General features: G+C 39.5%; 1 protein-coding gene across 25 annotated transcripts in view; it reads left to right on the forward strand.

The window, feature by feature from the left end:
- The first annotated feature begins 2268 nt into the window (after nucleotides 1-2268).
- Nucleotides 2269-17048, forward strand: part of ICA1L (islet cell autoantigen 1 like) — a 58176-nt gene continuing 43396 nt past the window's right edge. For 9 of the 25 annotated variants that reach the window (XR_015143751.1, XR_015143771.1, XR_015143779.1 and 6 more), the window contains exon 1: nucleotides 2307-2445. Coding sequence is in view for 5 of the 25 variants with exons in the window: in XM_086345532.1 (XP_086201658.1) it covers nucleotides 3115-3134 (20 nt within the window). In the remaining 20 variants the exon portion in view is untranslated. The other 16 variants (XR_015143731.1, XR_015143762.1, XR_015143784.1 and 13 more) reach the window with 7 other exon arrangements.

Consider the following 17048-nt stretch of genomic DNA (forward strand, 5'->3'; position numbering starts at 1 on the left):
TTTTCACAGTGTTAAATCCTTTCATTTTATAAAAAAGGTTTTTTTTTCTTTTAATGAAAAACTAAATTTTAACTACTGCTGCTGCCTCATTTGTTAAGGGATTTGTACAAGGACATTTAAATAGTTCTTATCAATCCAACACCATGAGTGAGAAGACCTGATTCCTGACCAGGAAGTGTCAGTAGCTCTACCTTGCTTACTGACACCTTTCCTATACTGTGCTCCCACCTGCACACTTTTCTTAGTGACCTGTAAAGGAAAGTGATGTGTAAATACTACATTATTTAGCTCAGAGACACTGATATATCCCTTGGTAATTTTCCCTAATTAAGTGAGCAAAACCGACAGTTTTGGCCCTAGAGTCACTGCCCTGACTTCCTTCTGTGTTCCTTGGAGGCCCTTTCTCTGCTTCAGGTTGACCTGTAGAAGCTATTAGTTGAATATCCTCTTGAGTTAAACTTCATCCAGTTGGAATAAGCACTTTCTAAAATATCCCAAGAAACTTACTATGCTGTATAGTAACAGTTTTGAAGTCATCTTGCTTACCACGTTAGAAGCATTTACTCTTTGGGGAGAAAGGTGTTCAGTTCTTTTTAGGTAATTAACATTGTATACTTAAGTTGTTAGTTAGCTATCCATTCTGTTCATTTATTAATTGAATAAACATTCATTCGTAAGGAAGTGTGCATTAGGCACTGTGCTAATAGATAAGGCTATGGACATGCATATGGAGAAGCACCTGATGGAGAGACAGGCAGGTAAATACAGTAGAGTAGTTGAATTTGAGAGTAGACGTATGCCTTTAGGAGGGACTCCTGAGTCAGGAAAGATCCGTGGAATTACAGCCAACATCATATTTGCCAAATTATAACTCTTACCCTTTTAAGGATCTGGACTGTGAGATTCTGAGGAAAGCTGAAGATTTTTTTCTAAAAAAAGCCAAATTTTTGCATATTATTTCATGTATTCAGCTTGAAACCTCATATATCTCAGGGTTAGAATCCCTGGTCCAAAGACTTAATTTTCAGTCCAAATTAGCTCTGTAGTATAAATAGCTTACCCTTTTTCTTATTATAAAACCTTTCTCCCGCAGATTTTTAAGCTAAGTACTTTGTAATAATATTCTAGAATCTCACCCCATGTTTATGTTTTTCATAATGTTACAGACTTTAGTTACCACCTCAAGTTTTTTTCCTTGCTAGCCCATATGTCACAGCTGTGACTAATTCATATTTTGTAAAGTTTTAAAGCTGATAACTTGTGTTAACCTTTAAAAAGAAAGCTCTTTGGGACTTCCCTGGTAGTCCAGAGGCTAAGACCATGCTCTCAAAGCAGAGGACCCAGGTTTGTTCCCTAGTCAGGGAACTAGATCCCACGTGCCACAACTTAAAGATACTGCATACCGCAAATAAGACCCAGGGCAACCAAATAAATAAATAAAAAGAAAGCACTTTGAGTTTAAATTATTTTCTACCAATAACAGAATTTTACTTTTGCCTTATTTCCCATATTTTTTCTTGAGGTTTTTAGGTGCAAATTTTACCTTTGATTCTTGTAGATTAATTTATGACAAACTGTGGTTAAGTTGGGGCTTCCCCAACGGCTCAGAAGGGTTCGAGCCTTCGGTGCGGGGGGGAAGATCCCCAGGAGAAGGGCATGGCTACCCACTGCAGTATTCGTGCCTAGAAAATCCCATGGACTGAGGAGCTACTGTCCATGGGGTCGCAGAGAGTCAGACACTACTGAGCATTCAGGCACAAATGTGCATCTCAGGTCAGTTATTAAATCGTTGACTTAATTCTCTTTACACTTTCAAATAAATTATACAGTACGTGAACGTTTCCCGCGTGCCGCCAGGCGTGATGAGAAGTGCCCGAGGACTCAGGGATGACCAGGGCTCAGAAGCTTCTGTCTCCGCAGGGGTGGCAGCGCAGCGCCCGCAGGTGCAGAAGGGCAGGGAGGCGGCGGGGTCCCGGGCTCAGATAAGGAGCGCAGAATTCCCCCTACTTCCCCACGCCTCGGAGGTCGCCCACTCAAGTACCTTATACCGCTGTTCTAACGATTTGGTGTTTGTCATTTCATTTTATTAGAGGGATTCCGGAAAGGAGGAGCAGAGAGGGTCCCGGAGTTTCTTCAAGAACCAGCTAAGATCTGGGGCCTCCGTGGGTCGGGGTTAGGCGGGAGCCCGAGAGGCGTGAACGCGGAGGACGCCCGGCCGAGGCGCCGAGGGCAGCGCGGCTCCCGCGTGCGCCAGGCCGCAGCGTTTAAATCTCCCGCCTCCCGCGGCTGGAGCCCGACACCTCCAAGCTCTGGTGCGGAGGGGCACCGGCTGCGGGAGAGCCCCGGCGGCGGCGGCGGCAGGAACAGGCACCGGGACCGACCCCCGCGCGGCTGAGCGGGACCCGAGGCGGCAGAGGACGTGCGCGTCGCGCCTCCGGCGTCGAGGTGAGTGTCGGCGGCGGCGGCCTCCCCGGGCTCCCATCCTGCGTGGTGGCGGAAGGGCCGTGCCCTTCCCGGCCGACTGGGGCCCGGAGGCCAAACCCTTGGTTCCCATGGCGACGCCCCTGGGTGGCTGCGCCAGCGGGAGGCGCCCGCCACGCGCGCACGCGGTCTCTCGGGGCCTCGCCGGCCTTCCCGGTTCCCTTGGGGACCCCGGTCCCTGTGGCCTCCCTCCCGGACGAGGTCCTGGCCGAGCTCCTTCGGGCTTACTCTGGGCAGATCGGGCTGGCAGTGGTTTTAGGCTTGCCTGCGTCCCCTCGGGACTGAGGGAGTCCCGCCCACGCTCCCCACGGGGAGCGAAGGAGCGCCGGGGCCTGAGGCTTGATTGAGTGATTTCTCTCGAAGGTGGAGGTCACTTCCATTAGAAGCAGATGCTCCCGGCCTTTAGGTGCTTTCCTCCTGACCTCCTTTTTATCTTGTTATTTTCCTGTCGTTATTTTGTAATGGGAATGTCTTCTTTAGAAATTAAATGGCTAGCAATGGGTAAAAACACAACCTAAGTAAAGGCGCGGTTTAAGACGAAGTGCGGCCGGCAGGACCTGCCGAGAGTCCCGGCGCACAAATCCTGCAGCCCGAGGCCTTTATTCCAGCGTCACGGACCGATCCTAGGCGGTCATGGAAACTCGGATCACCTGGTCAGTGCCCAAGTGCTGTCAGCAGTTAAATACCTGATGCTCTGAGAAAGATGGAGAAGGGAGGGGGAAAAAAAATCCATCCTGGCAATTAACCCGCGATGCTGTGGATTTGCCGGTAGAGGGGGTGGGGTTATTTTTCAAGTAATAGATTATCTTGATGCACGGAGCATAAAAGCTATCATAAACTATGGATCACTGTGGAATAGCTTATTGGGAAGATAACGTTTAACCATGATTTGGGGTTTAAGTATGTATTGATTTGGTTCTGACTCAGTTAACGCACTGTAAGGTGATATTCCTTTAATGATCTTCACATCAATATTTATGCAGTAGCCACAGGTGCCCTCATCCTTTAGTAGGAGTTAATTATACTAATAATTTACTGGCCAAATAAACATCATCCAATGGTATGTATATATTTTTTATATGACTAAACTTTCTAGTCGCTTTTGTATTCGTCTTTGCCTGACATATCCAGTATGCTTTGAAATTATGTATTTAATAGTGCAAAATTATTGTACATCTTGACGTTGAAACAGTTATGTGCAAGACATTGTTCTAATTAACAGTAATTAATGTTAGGGTTAGGTGGTTGCTCAGAGATCAGCCAGTCCGAAGTGTAAAAACTGCAAACATTAAGACTGGTGGAAAAACTAGGAAGCCATATTTTTTTTAGAAATATTTATTATAAAGCAATAAAATTTATACCAATGACTGAACTGGGACAAAATATTAAATATCAGATATAAAGCAGTATTGTTTTGTTCTACTGTACTGTCAAACTCTGTCAAATATTTCATTGTGTGGTAGTACATGCTTTATTAAAAATTTTTCCTTTTCCTTTGTTGTTTATCTTTCTCAGTACTCATTGTGCCTCCTTTAAATTTTTAACAACAACAGATGGGGTGTGTGAAAGACTTTTCAGTATGTCTGTGACTGGAAAGATTTCCTCATGTGAACTGGCTTTTGTTGTATAATATCCTTATTCCCCTTTTCCATTGTGTTTTTCTTTCATCTGTTATGTGTTTCCTTTTTTCTGAAGTCAGACTTTTCAAACTTCTGCTCGCATCCAATATTTGCTTTCTATGTAATTCTTTATTGTGTTATTATGATGATGATTTTTTTCCCCTTGTTGATTCATTTGCAAATATCACTTTAGGTTTAAAGTTTTTTAATGCGTAAACTCTTGATTCAGCCGTTATCTGTCCAGGAATTAATTTTATAGTACACTTACATGTATTTTAAATAATACATATATGTTTATTAATTTCAGCATGGTTTGAAATAATAAAATTCTAGAAGCAGTCTAAATATGTGTCAATAATAGACCAGTCAAGTAGATTATAGTACATCCATACAAATGAAATGTTATATATCCATTACAGTTGTATTACAGTTATGTAGAAAATTCCATGTCATATTCTTTTACCCTCAGCACTGGACAGTCTCACTTGTATCCATAATCTAATGTGGCTGAGGAGATGCCTGAGGTCAGGATAAATAATTTAACTTGTAGGTGGTCCTCTTTTTTCGTCTAGATCCTAGTAGCATTCTTTCTTTACCCTTAAAATTCAGCAACATTCCACAGTATATCTTATTCTTGATCATTCTGTATTGATTTTTCCTGGAACACGATGAACCCCTTCAGTTTTCAGCTTTATATTCTTGAATATTTTGGCTTTTCCATATATCTCTTTCTCTGTCCAATAATATTACTTAGATTAGATCTCAATTGTTTATATTCCAAACCTACACATCATTTTGTTCTGTCTAACCACTTTGTTTAAATCAAACCACCTTTATCTTATAATCTTCATTCTGAATGATCTTCCCAGGTTTGTCATCAGTATTATTAACTTAGTTTTCTGAAGTATCTATTCTACTTGGAATTGTTTCTAATGTAGTTTCGAATTCTCTGGGTTTTTTTTTTTTTTTTTTTGTATTTTTCTTTATATATTTAGCTTCCTTTAGCCCTTACTGAAATAATCTCTTTTATGGAGTTTTGGTCCATTTATCTTCAGGCAGACCAGTGTTTCTTTAAACCTGTTCAATGAAGCAATTTTTCAGATGTATGTATTTTTCCCCTTTCTTGTGTTATGATCCCTCCTTTTCTTGTGGCTTCTCTGGTGGCTCAGATGGTAAAGTGTCTGCCTGCAGACAGAAATCGGGAAACCCGATTTCGATCCCTGGATTGGGAAGATCCCGTGGAGAAGGAAATGGCAACCCGCTCTAGTACCCTTCCCTGGACAGAGGAGCCTGGTAGGCTGCAGTCCATGGGATCACAAAGAGTTGGACACAACTGAGTGACTTCAGTTTCACTTTCTTTTCCTGTAGTGCTACTTTTTCATGTTATTTATTTTGCATGTTATTGTTGGAAAGAACAGTTCTGTTCTGGCCTGTTTTTTGCCCAAGAGTAGTGGAAGTAGTTTATTATATATCCCTGTACCTTGGAATAACAGTTTCAGAGGCTGCATAGGTGAATAGGTACCTTATTGTGATCTCTTCTTTAATTGGCTTCTTGGGGACAGTTTTTATATGTTCTCTTTAAGCGGCTTCCCTTAGCATGTGTAGTCACTGATTCCAGAGGCAGGTGAATACTGATAAATCTGTGGTTATTCTAGGGTGCTTTTGTCTGCTGTGCAAGGTTCACTGCCAGCTCGTTCTGTTTCTCTGCAGCCATGCCTTGCCTCTTGGCAGGCAGAACTAAAAACACCCTGGCCATTGTAGGGTATAGGGAGCCCAGTACATAATACCTCTCACCTTTTTGTTATCCCTTAAGATTGAAACCAATTCAGATGTGGTCAAGACCTAGGAAGATGGAGATAAACTTTAATATTGAGAGAACTGTTAGAGGATGTGTATCATATCAATGGTCTTTTAATATTTCTGTCCCCTAATCCATACCTGAAATAGCCCGCTCAAGGGAAAGTTTGGGTCTTCATAATAGACACACTTGCCTAAGACTTTTACCTCATTCTGATTAGGTTGCAAGTGGTGGATTAGAGGTTTAAAAAAAGACCTAATTCACTAATTCTCTGGCTTGATAGATTAGCTCTACTCAGTCAAGAAATATGGACCAGTGGTTAATTCACCAGTCAGGTTTCTCACTGTAGGAGAAAAAGGGCAAGAAGCTGGGAATATTTATAGAAAATTGCCCTTTATAGAAACCAGAAGAGCTTAAAAGAAACATTTCCCACCATAAACACAATGATCTCTTCTTCAGTAGTCGTCTTTGCAAGCATATGATAGTAGAGGAAGACAGGCCAAGTAAACTGTCTCCTTAAGTCTGGCTGTGCTTGCACAAGAATTCATGTCTTCAAATTAGTGATTAATCATTGGAATTGTTCTTCAGAACCTACTCAATTTGCCAAAATCGAATCTGCTTCAGATTAGAGGAGATGCTAGTCAGATTTGGACATCCTCTTTAAATCTAATGCAGACTTCATTGTATCTGACATTTATTCATTGGCTTCAGTGCTATCAGTTCAGTTCAGTCGCTCAATCATGTCTGCCTCTTTGCGACCCCATGGACTGCAGTGCACCAGGCTTCCCTGTCCATCTCCAACTCCTGGAGCTTGCTCAAACTCATCAAGTTGGTGATGCCACCCAACCATCTCATCCTCTGTTCCCTTCTCCTCCCTTCAGTCTTACCCAGCATCAGGATCTTTTCAGTGAGTCAGTTCTTTACATCAGGTGGCCAAACTATTGAAGCTTCAGCTTTAGCACCAGTCCTTCCAATGAATATTCAGGACTGGTTTCCTTTAGGATTGACCGGTTTGATCTCCTTGCAGTCCTAGGGACTCTCAACAGTCTTCTCCAACACCACAGTGCAAAAGCATCAATTCTGCACTCAGCTTTCTTTATCGTCCAACTCTCACATCCATACATGACTACTGGAAAAGTCATAGCTTTGACTATATGGACCTTTGTTGGCAAAATAATGTCTCTGCTTTTTAATATGTTGTCTAGGTTGGTCATAGCTTTTCTTCCAAGGAGCAAGCGTCTTTTAATTTCATGGCTGCAGTCACCATCTGCAGTGATTTCAGAGCCCAAGAAAATTAATAAAGTCTGTCACTATTTCCATTGTATCCTCATCTATTTGCCATGAAATGATGGGACCGGATGCCATGATCTTTGTTTGTTGAATGTTGAGTTTTAAGTCAGCTTTTTCACTCTCCTCTTTAACTTTCATCAAGAGGCTGTTTAGTTCCTCTTCACTTTCTTCCATAAGGGTGGTATCATCTGCATATCTGAGGTTATTGATATATCTCCCAGCAGTCTTGATTCAGCTTGTGGTTCATCCAGCCCAGCATTTCACATGATGTACTCTGCATAGAAGTTAAATAAGCAGGGTGACAATATACAGACTTGACATACTCCTTTCCCAGTTTGGAACCAGTCCATTGTTCCAAGTCCTGTACCAACTGTTGGCTTCTTGACCTGCAAACAGGTTTCTCAGGAGGCAGGTCAGGTGGTCTGGTATAACCATCTCTTAAACAATTTTCTACACTTTGTTGTGATCCACCCAGTCAGAGGCTTTGTCATAGTCAATAAAGCAGAAGTAGATGTTTTTCTGGAATTCTCTTGCTCTTCTATTATCCAGTGGATGTTAGCAATTTGATCTCTGGTTCCTCTGCCTTTTCTAAATCCAGCTTGAACCTCTGGAAGTTCTTGGTTCACGTACTGCTGAAGCTTAGCGTGGAGAATTTTGAGCATTATTTTGCTAGTGTGAGATGGGTGTAATTGTGCAGTAGTTTGAACATTCTTTGGCATTGCCTTTCTTTGAGATTGGAATGAAAACTGACCTTTTCCAGTCCTGTGGCCACTGCTGAGTTTTCCAAATTTGCTGGCATATTGAGTGCAGCACTTTCACAGCATCATCTTTTAGGATTTGAAATAGCTCAGCTGGAATTCCATCACCTCTTTATGCTTTGTAAGGCCAACTTAACTTCACACTCCAGGATGTCTGGCTCTAGGTGAATGATCACACCATCATGGTTATCTGGGTCATTAAGATCTTTTCTGTATAGTTCTTCTGTGTATTCTTGCCACTTCTTCTTAATATCTTCTGCTTCTGTTAGGTCCATACCATTTCTGTCCTTTATTTTGCCCATCTTTGTATGATATGTTCCCTTGGTAGTTCTAATTTTCTTGAAGCGATCTCTAGTCCTTACCATTCTATTGTTTTTCTCTATTTCTTTGCACTGATCGCTGAGGAAGGCTTTCTTCTCTCTCCTTGCTATTCTTTGGAACTCTGCATTCAGATGGCTATATCTTTCCTTTTCTCCTTTACCTTTCACTTCTCTTCTTTTCAGCTATTTGTAAGGCCTCTTCAGACAACAATTTTGCCTTTCTTCATTTCTTTTTTTCTTGGAGATGGTCTTGATTACCACCTCCTGTACAATGTCATGAACTTCCATCCATAGTTCTTCAGGCAGTCTATCAGACCTAATCCCTTGAATCTATTTGTCACTTCTATTGTATAATCGTAAGGGATTTGTAAGCACTGAATGATCGGTGCTATGAAATGTGGTAATTTTTTTCTCATTGGGAACCTGATTTAATGAATAGAGGGATTTTTAAATTTTATTTGTAATTGAGATATAGTTCATGTAGAGTATTATATGTTGCAAGTGTACAATAATTTTTTAAAGTTATACACCACTTATAGTTATTTTAAAACATTGGCTATATTCCCTGTGATGTACAATATACCCTTGCAGTTTATTTTATGCATAGTAGTTTGTACATCTTAATCTCCTACCTCTATTTCCCCCTCCCCTCTTCCCTGTCTTCACTGGTAACCACTAGTTTTTTTTCTCTATATCTGAGTCTGTTTCCTTTTTGTTGTATTTTAAATTCCAGTTATAGGTGATACCATACAGTATTTGTATTTCTCTGACTTATTTTGCTTAGCAAAATAACCTCCAAGTCCATCCATATTGTTGCCAATGACAAAGTTCATTCTTTATTATGGTTGAATATTATTCCATTGTATGTATATATACCATATCTTATTTATCCATTTGTCTATTGATGGACATTTAGTAAGTGGAAGTAGAAGTGGTAGTTGCTCAGTCATGTCCAACTCTTTCTGACCCCATGAACTGTAGCCTGCCAGGTTCCTCTGTCCATGGAATTCTCCAGCCAAGAATACTGGAGTGGGTTGCCATTCCCTTCTCCAGGGATTGAACCCGGGTCTCCGACATTGCAGGCAGATTATTTACTTTCTGAGCCTTCAGGGACGCCCTGGACACTTAAGTTGCTTCCATATCTTGGCAACTGTGAACAGTGGTGCTACGAACATTGGGATACATGTCTCTTTTCAAATTAGTGTTATTTTTTTCTGATATATACACCCAGGAGTGAAATTGCTGGGTCATAAGGTAGTTCTATTTTTAGTGTTTTTGAGAAACTGCCATACTGTTTTCGACAATGACTGTACCAGTTTATCTTCTTACCAACAATGTACAAGGGTTCTTGTTCTCCACATCTTCCCCCGTACTTTTTGTATGTATTCTTTTTTTATGGAAACTTTTCTGATAGGTGTGAGGTGATATTGTGGAATTTTAATTTGCATTTCCCTGCTGTTTAACCGTGTTGAGTATCTTTTCATTAGCCTGTTGGTCATCTGTATGTCTTCTTTGAAAAAATGTCTATTCAGGTTTTCTGCCTTTTTAAAACAAAATTTATTTCTTTTCTTGGCTGTGCTGGGTCTTAGTTGTGGCACATGGGATTGTCAATCTTTGTTATGGCCTGAGAGATCTGTTGTTGTGACAGGAGAACTCTTAGTTGCAGCATGTACGATCTAGTTCCCTGACCGGGGATGGAACCTGGGTGACCTGCATTGGGAGTGCAGAGTCTTAGCCACTGGACCCCAGGGAAATCTCCTTCTGCCTAATTTTAAGGTAAAGAAAATAAAAGCAGGAATAAACAGGTGGGACCTAATTAGATTTAAACGCTTTGTATGGCAAAGGAAACAAACGAAATGAGAAGACAACCTACTGGTTGGAAGAAAGTAGTCTCTCCAGGGAAAGGAACGATACAGACATGTGCTCATTCGCTCATCTTTTAAATCATTGCTCATCCAAAAGGATAAACATATTTTTCTTTCATTTGTGCTTTAGTTACAAACGTGATTAAATAACATTTTTGTGTATGTTACACAAAACATTGGGCTTTTGAAATCCTTTTGTGAATTGCCTATTCTTGTTTCACCCTTATTCTTAAATTAGTTTATCTTTTCACTATTGAGTTATGAATTCTCTAATTTAAAAATACTTTTTCTTCTTTATATCTCACTTTACCCAGTTATTTCTTTTCCAGATTTACTTATGGCCCATTTTGTTATATGAATTAGGATTTTTTTTTACAATATCTTACATGATTTCTGTGCCTGGTTCCACCTAAGTTTTCTGGCCCCAGACATTCATCTATATTTTCACATGTCACTGTTACAATATTTTAACATTTAAATTTTGAACCATCCTTACACTGAGAATAAAACACTTTTTTCCTCCAAATAGACAGTTAATTATCCTAACAATATTTATTGAATAATATATCACTTTCCTAGTGATTTGAAATGCTACATTCACTGTAGTGAGCTAAATGTGATCCCCAAAGATAAAAAGTCCTAATTCCTGGACTCTGTGTATATGTTACCTTATATGGTAAAATTTTTACAGATGTGGTTAGGATTAGATTGTGTGAAGGATCTTGAGATTATTCTGGATTGCCTGGGAGGGTCCTGAGAACCATCATAAGTGTCCTCAATTTTTAGAGAGACAGAGGGAGATTAAACACATACAGAGAGGAGAAGGTGATGTGAAGATAGAGGCAGGTTGGAGTTACGTTGCTATTGGCCGTGGGCTACCAGCAGCCACCAGAAGGTGGAAGAGGGAAGACAGTGTTCTTCCCTAGAGTCGCACAGTAAGTACAGGGTTGCTGAGACCTTAGTTCCAGATTTCTGGCCTCTAGAACTGAGATGGCAAATTTCTGTTGTTTTAAGCCATCAAGTTTGTGGTAATTTGTTACAGGAGCCCTAGGAAATTAACATATAGACCATATACTACATTCTTTTTATTTTTTTTAAAATCTCTTTGTATATTTCTTTTCATTTGTTTCCACTGTTTTATGGTTCTAGTATCAGTGCCATTCTGTTTTAATTAGTAAAATTCACATTCAGGCTTATTTTTTCATAATTATTATTTTGTTAAAGTTGTACATGTCCATAATGTTTAAAAGTCAAGTGTTAAAAGGATTATAATGTATAAAAGCAGTTCTCCCATTCCTGCTCCAGTTCCAATCTCCAGTGTCTCATACCTTCACCTCTGTGTTTTTGCTGGTATTTTCTAAATCACCAGAGAAGGCAATGGCACCCCACTCCAGTACTCTTGCCTGGAAAATCCCATGGACGGAGGAGCCTGGTAGGCTGTGGTCCATGGGGTCGCTAAGAGTCAGACACGACTGAGCGACTTCACTTTCACTTTTCACTTTCATGCATTGGAGAAGGAAATGGCACCCCGCTCCAGTGTTCTTGCCTGGAGAATCCCAGGGATGGGGGAGCCTGGTGGGCTGCCGTCTATGGGCTCGCACAGAGTCGGACACGACTGAAGTGACTTACCTTACCTTTTCTAAATCACATGTTTATATGCTACATTTTGATTTATTAATTTAAAACATTATCTACTTACTTTCTATATGGCAGATGAGGACTAGCTCTCCTTCATCACCACAATCCCCTTTTGTTCTTCCCCAGTATAGCTGTATTATAATTTTATTAAACCAAGTAAGTGTTTATGTTACTGTGAACTAACAAGTGTCTTTAAAACTTAGTCAAAAAATATTACTGAGATCAATTTCAAAGCACATACTGCCTGTGCTTTCTTCTAGAAGTTTTATGGTTTGGGGTCTTGTATTTAAGTCTTTAATCCATTAAAAAAATTTTTTTTATCATTGGGAAAGTAGTCCAGTTTGATTTTTTTGCACATAGCTGTCCAGTTTTCCCAAAGCCGTTTATTGAAGAGGCTCTCTTTTCCCCACTGTATATTCTTGCCTCCTTTGTCATAGATTAATTACCAGTGTAGGTGTGGGTTCATTTCTGAGCTCTCTGTTTTGTTTCATTGATCTATGTATCTGTTTTAGTGGCGATACCATACTGCTTTGATGACTTTAGCTTTGTCGTATAGTTCGAAATCAAGCAGCATGATCCCTCCAACTTTGTTCTTTCTCAAGACTGTTTTGGCTATTCAGAGTCTTTTGTGTTTCCATACAGATTTAGAATTATTTGTTCTAGTTCTGTGACAAATGCCATTGGTATTTTGTTAGGATTGCATTGACTCTGTAGATTTCCTTGAGTAGTATGATCTTTTTAATAGTATTAATTCTTCTGGTCCATGAGCACAGTTTATCTTTCCATCTTTTTGGGTAGTCTTCAGTTATTTTCATCATCATTCTACAGTTTTCTTAGTACAGGATTTTTACCTCCTTAGATTTATTTCTCTGTATTTTATTCTTTTTGACATGACTGTAAGTGGGATTGTTCTTAATTTCTCCTTCAGATAGTTCATTATTAGCATATGGAAATACAACAGATTTCTGCATATTAATTTTGTATCCTTCAACTTTACCAAATTCATTAATAGTTTTCTCATGGTATATTTAGGATTTTCTATGAATAATATCATGTTACCTGCAAATAGTGACAGTGTGAGGTTGTTGGCAGGAGAGAGGAATAGGAGCTCCCTTAAAAATAATGTGTATGTGATAGTCTTTGTAATAACTATTTTAACTCCTCTGACTTTTTATTTGGCCATGCCACACAGCTTATGGGATCTTAGTTCCCCATCCAGGGACTGAACCCAGCAAAAGTAGTGAAAGCACTGAGCCCTAACCACTAGGCAGCCAGGGAATTCTCTGACTTCTCAGATATTTTTATGGAGTTAAACTAGTTCTGATGCATTTCAGATAAGTAAAATTGCTACATAAAAGTATAAGTACTTAATATATAACAATAAATGAATGGCTCTTACTTTGGATAAAGGCTGCTGGTGTTAAATAGTAATCACTTCCTCAGTTCAGTCGCTCAGTCATGTCAGACTCTTTGCGACCCCATGACTGCAGTATGCCAGGCCTCCCTCTGTCCATCACCAATTCCCAGAGCTTACTCAAACTCATGTCCCTAGAGTCGGTGATACCATCCAACCATCTCATCTCCTGTCACCCCCTTCTCCTCCCACCTTCAATCTTTCCCAGCATCAGGATCTTTTCCAATGAGTCAGCTCTTCGAATCAGGTGGCCAAATTATTGGAGTTTCAGCTTTAGCATCAGTCCTTCCAATGAGTATTCAGGACTTATTTCCTTTAGGATGGACTGATTGGATTTCCTTGCAGTCCAAGAGACTCTCAAGAGTCTTCTCCAACCCCACAGTCCAAAAGCATCAGTTCTTCAGCACTCAGCTTTCTTTATAATTCAACTCTCATATCCATACATGACTACTGGAAAGACCATTGCTTTGACTAGATGGACCTTTGTTGGCAAAGTAATATCTCTGCTTTTTAATATGCTGTCTAGATTGGTCATAGCTTTTCTTCCAAGGAGCAATCATCTGTTAATTTCATGGCTGCAGTCACCATCTGCAGTGATTTCGGAGCCCAGGAAAATAAAGTCTGTCACTGTTTCCATTGTTTCCTCATATATTTGCCATGAAGTGATGGGACCAGATGTCGTGATCTTAGTTTTCTGAATATTGAGTTTTAAAGCCAACTTTTTCACTCTCCTCTTTCACTTTCATCAAGAGGCTGTTTAGTTCCTCTTTGCTTTCTGCCATAAGGGTGGTGTCATCTGCATATCTGAGGTTATTGATATTTCTCCCAGCAATCTTAATTCCAGCTTGTACTTCATCCAGCCCAGCATTTCACATGATGTACTCTGCATATAAGTTAAATAAGCAGGGTGACAATATACAGCAGTAAATTTTAAAAAAACAAAAGCAAAAACGTTGATAATCAAGTAAATGTTTTTCATAAGAGTGCTACAATAGCTAGTTGTACATGTTAATTGTAGCAAACTTGGAAACTGCAGAAAACTGTCATCTGTTATCCCACTGCAGAGAAAACCTTTGTTGACATTTTGGAGTGTTTTCTGTCAGTTTTGCCTTCACTCAAGTTGAATTTACTAGTAAACTCTGAATCTTTCGGGAAATGCTGATTGTGTTTGTAAGAAAATTCATGGCTTCAGAGCCAGAGTAATCAAGAATACTACATTAATATTAAACAGCAAAGTTGGCTAATGTATTTCCTTAATTGCATCAAACAGTGATGTTATATTTAGTTAAGTCTTCACAGATTATTTTTCTCCAGGGGATTTCAGAGCTTCAGTTTGCATATTACCATCAGTCTGTTTCGCTTGTTTCTTAGTGATTACACAGTAATGAAATAAGTAAGGTGAGTACAGAACTACCTCTAAAGAGAATACTGATTTGTTTTATTCTAATATTTGTATTCCACATCCAGGAGATAGCTGCAAATACAGATTTAAATATTATATAGTGCAAAAATGAATAAAGTGGTCTACAAGGTGACTGTGTTCAAGTAAAAAATACTGTACACTTTCTGGAAATAAAGGAGATTATAGACTTCCTGGCAGTCCAGTGGTTAGGACTCTTGTGTGTCCACTGCATGAGGCACAGGTTTGATTCCTGATCAGGCAAGATCCTGAATGCCCTGTGGTGAAGTCAGAAAAAGAAAAATAAAGGAGATTTCTAGTTTAGATGGCATAGTAAGTTTTGCATCAAACTCATAGTAATTATAAAAAATAAAACAAACCCAGAAAATTTATCTTGGCTAGATTATAAGATAAACATGGACTAGAAACAGAACAGAAGGACAAAGCGGTGAGTGGACGGAAACAAATGCACTGAGCTCCTAATACACAATGAGGTCCTTGTTTCTGGGGATTCAGTTTCTGCAGCTTGGTAGAAATGAAGTGTTTCACCTGCAGTGGTCCTTCAGTAACCTGAATACACCAAAGGTATTTCAGATAGCACTGTATCAGGGGCCCTAAAATATCAGTAGAAGACACTGTGGAAGTAGAAACCCTGAAAGTTAAGTGGAGACAACTAAGGATTATAGATAATCACTAGATAAGGATGATTAACCAGAGAGGAAGAAAGAAAAAAGTAAAGATTATATACTCACAATAAGCTTGTAGAATTCAGCCAATATTTGGAATTCAGTCAATATTTGGAACATAAATTTACTCCAGGTAAAAAGTCTAAGAGTTCTATATATTTAGAGTGCTAAAGAGAAAAATTATGGAATGATGTTATTAAAAAGGATACAAAATTAGAATATTCAGTTCAGTTTAGTCACTCAGTCGTGTCCGACTCTTTGCAGCCTCATAAATCGAAGGACACCAGGCCTCCCTGTCCATCACCAACTCCTATAGTTCACTCAAACTCATGTCCCTCGAGTCGGTGATGCCATCCAGCCATCTCATCCTCTGTCGGCCCCTTCTCCTCCTGCCCCCAATCCCTCCTAGCGTCAGAGTCTTTTCCAATGAATTAGAATATTAAAAAAAAGAACCAATTAAAAATACAATTCTGTCCAGGCTAGAGTTCATTCCACCTACTGAGGTTGTTTTTTTTTTTTTTTTTAATCCAGTGACTTTTTCTTTTTTAATGTCCATGATTTCTAATTGGCTCTCATTAGAATATTAAAAAGAGTCAATTAGAAATCTTGAACATTAAAAAAGAAAAAGTCACTGGATTGAAAAAAAAAAAAAAAAAACCTCAGTAGGTGGAATGAACTCTAGCCTGGACAGAATTGAAAAGAGAATTTTTAAACTGGAAGGTTTATAAACTGGAAGGTTGTACTAAAGAACTTGTCCAAAATATAGGACAGAAAAACAGATATAAAAATGAACTATTTTTATCCAAAACATAGGACATATCAAGAATAACACCCAATAGAAGATTCAGATAAAAAGAAGAAATTATGGCTGAAAAGGAATATTTGAAGGGAGTACAGCTTAAAACTTTCTAGAGCGAAAGATTAAAATATGAACCTCCATAATGAAAAAAAAATCTGCATAAATGCATCTTAGACAACCTCAGGACATCACAGATTAAAACACTTTTTCAAATATTCAAAGAGAAAAAGGAGGGGCAGTAGAGCCCAGACCCATTGACTACAATAGATGAACTAAGGTGTAGGGATTCTGTCTTCAAAGAGTTAAGGAACACTAAGAAATGTTATGGAGAAGGCAATGGTACCCCACTCCAATACTCTTGCCTGGAAAATCTCATAGACGGAGGAGCCCAGTAGGCTGCAGTCCATGGGGTCGCTAAGAGTCAGACATGACTGAGCGACTTCACTTTCACTTTTCACTTTCATGCATTGGAGAGGGAAATGGCAACCCATTCCAGTGTTCTTGCCTGGAGAATCCCAGGGACGGGGGAGCCTGGTGGGCTGCCGTCTGTGGGGTCGCACAGAGTCGGACACGACTGAAGCATCTTAGCAGCAGCAGCAGCAAGAAATGTTAATATAATGGAAACAGCAAAAGAGATGGATACATAGCAACATATATAGCACTTAAAGTACTGAGTGAAAAAAACCCTGAAAAATCAGAAATGAAATCTACAGCACAATATCATTTGTGGAGATTAGCATATGTATATAACATTTTCTAAGAACGCATTCAAATAAAAAGGCACACATCAAACACATTAGAATGATTGTGAGGGGAGATAGATATGAGGAAGGGGTTAAAAAGGAATGTACAAGTAAATGAAGAAACAAAAGAATGAGTCTTGCATGGATCGATAATGATAGCTTTAAAAAAGAAAATAAAGGAAAGTTGTTGCCAGCCTTATATTTTTTATAAACAATTAAACTGTCATTTATGAATGAA

This window comes from Bos grunniens, chromosome 2 (genome assembly GCF_055505025.1).
Source record: "Bos grunniens cultivar Pamir isolate PY7600 chromosome 2, Bosgru_T2T1.0, whole genome shotgun sequence".
Lineage (NCBI taxonomy): Eukaryota > Metazoa > Chordata > Mammalia > Artiodactyla > Bovidae > Bos > Bos grunniens.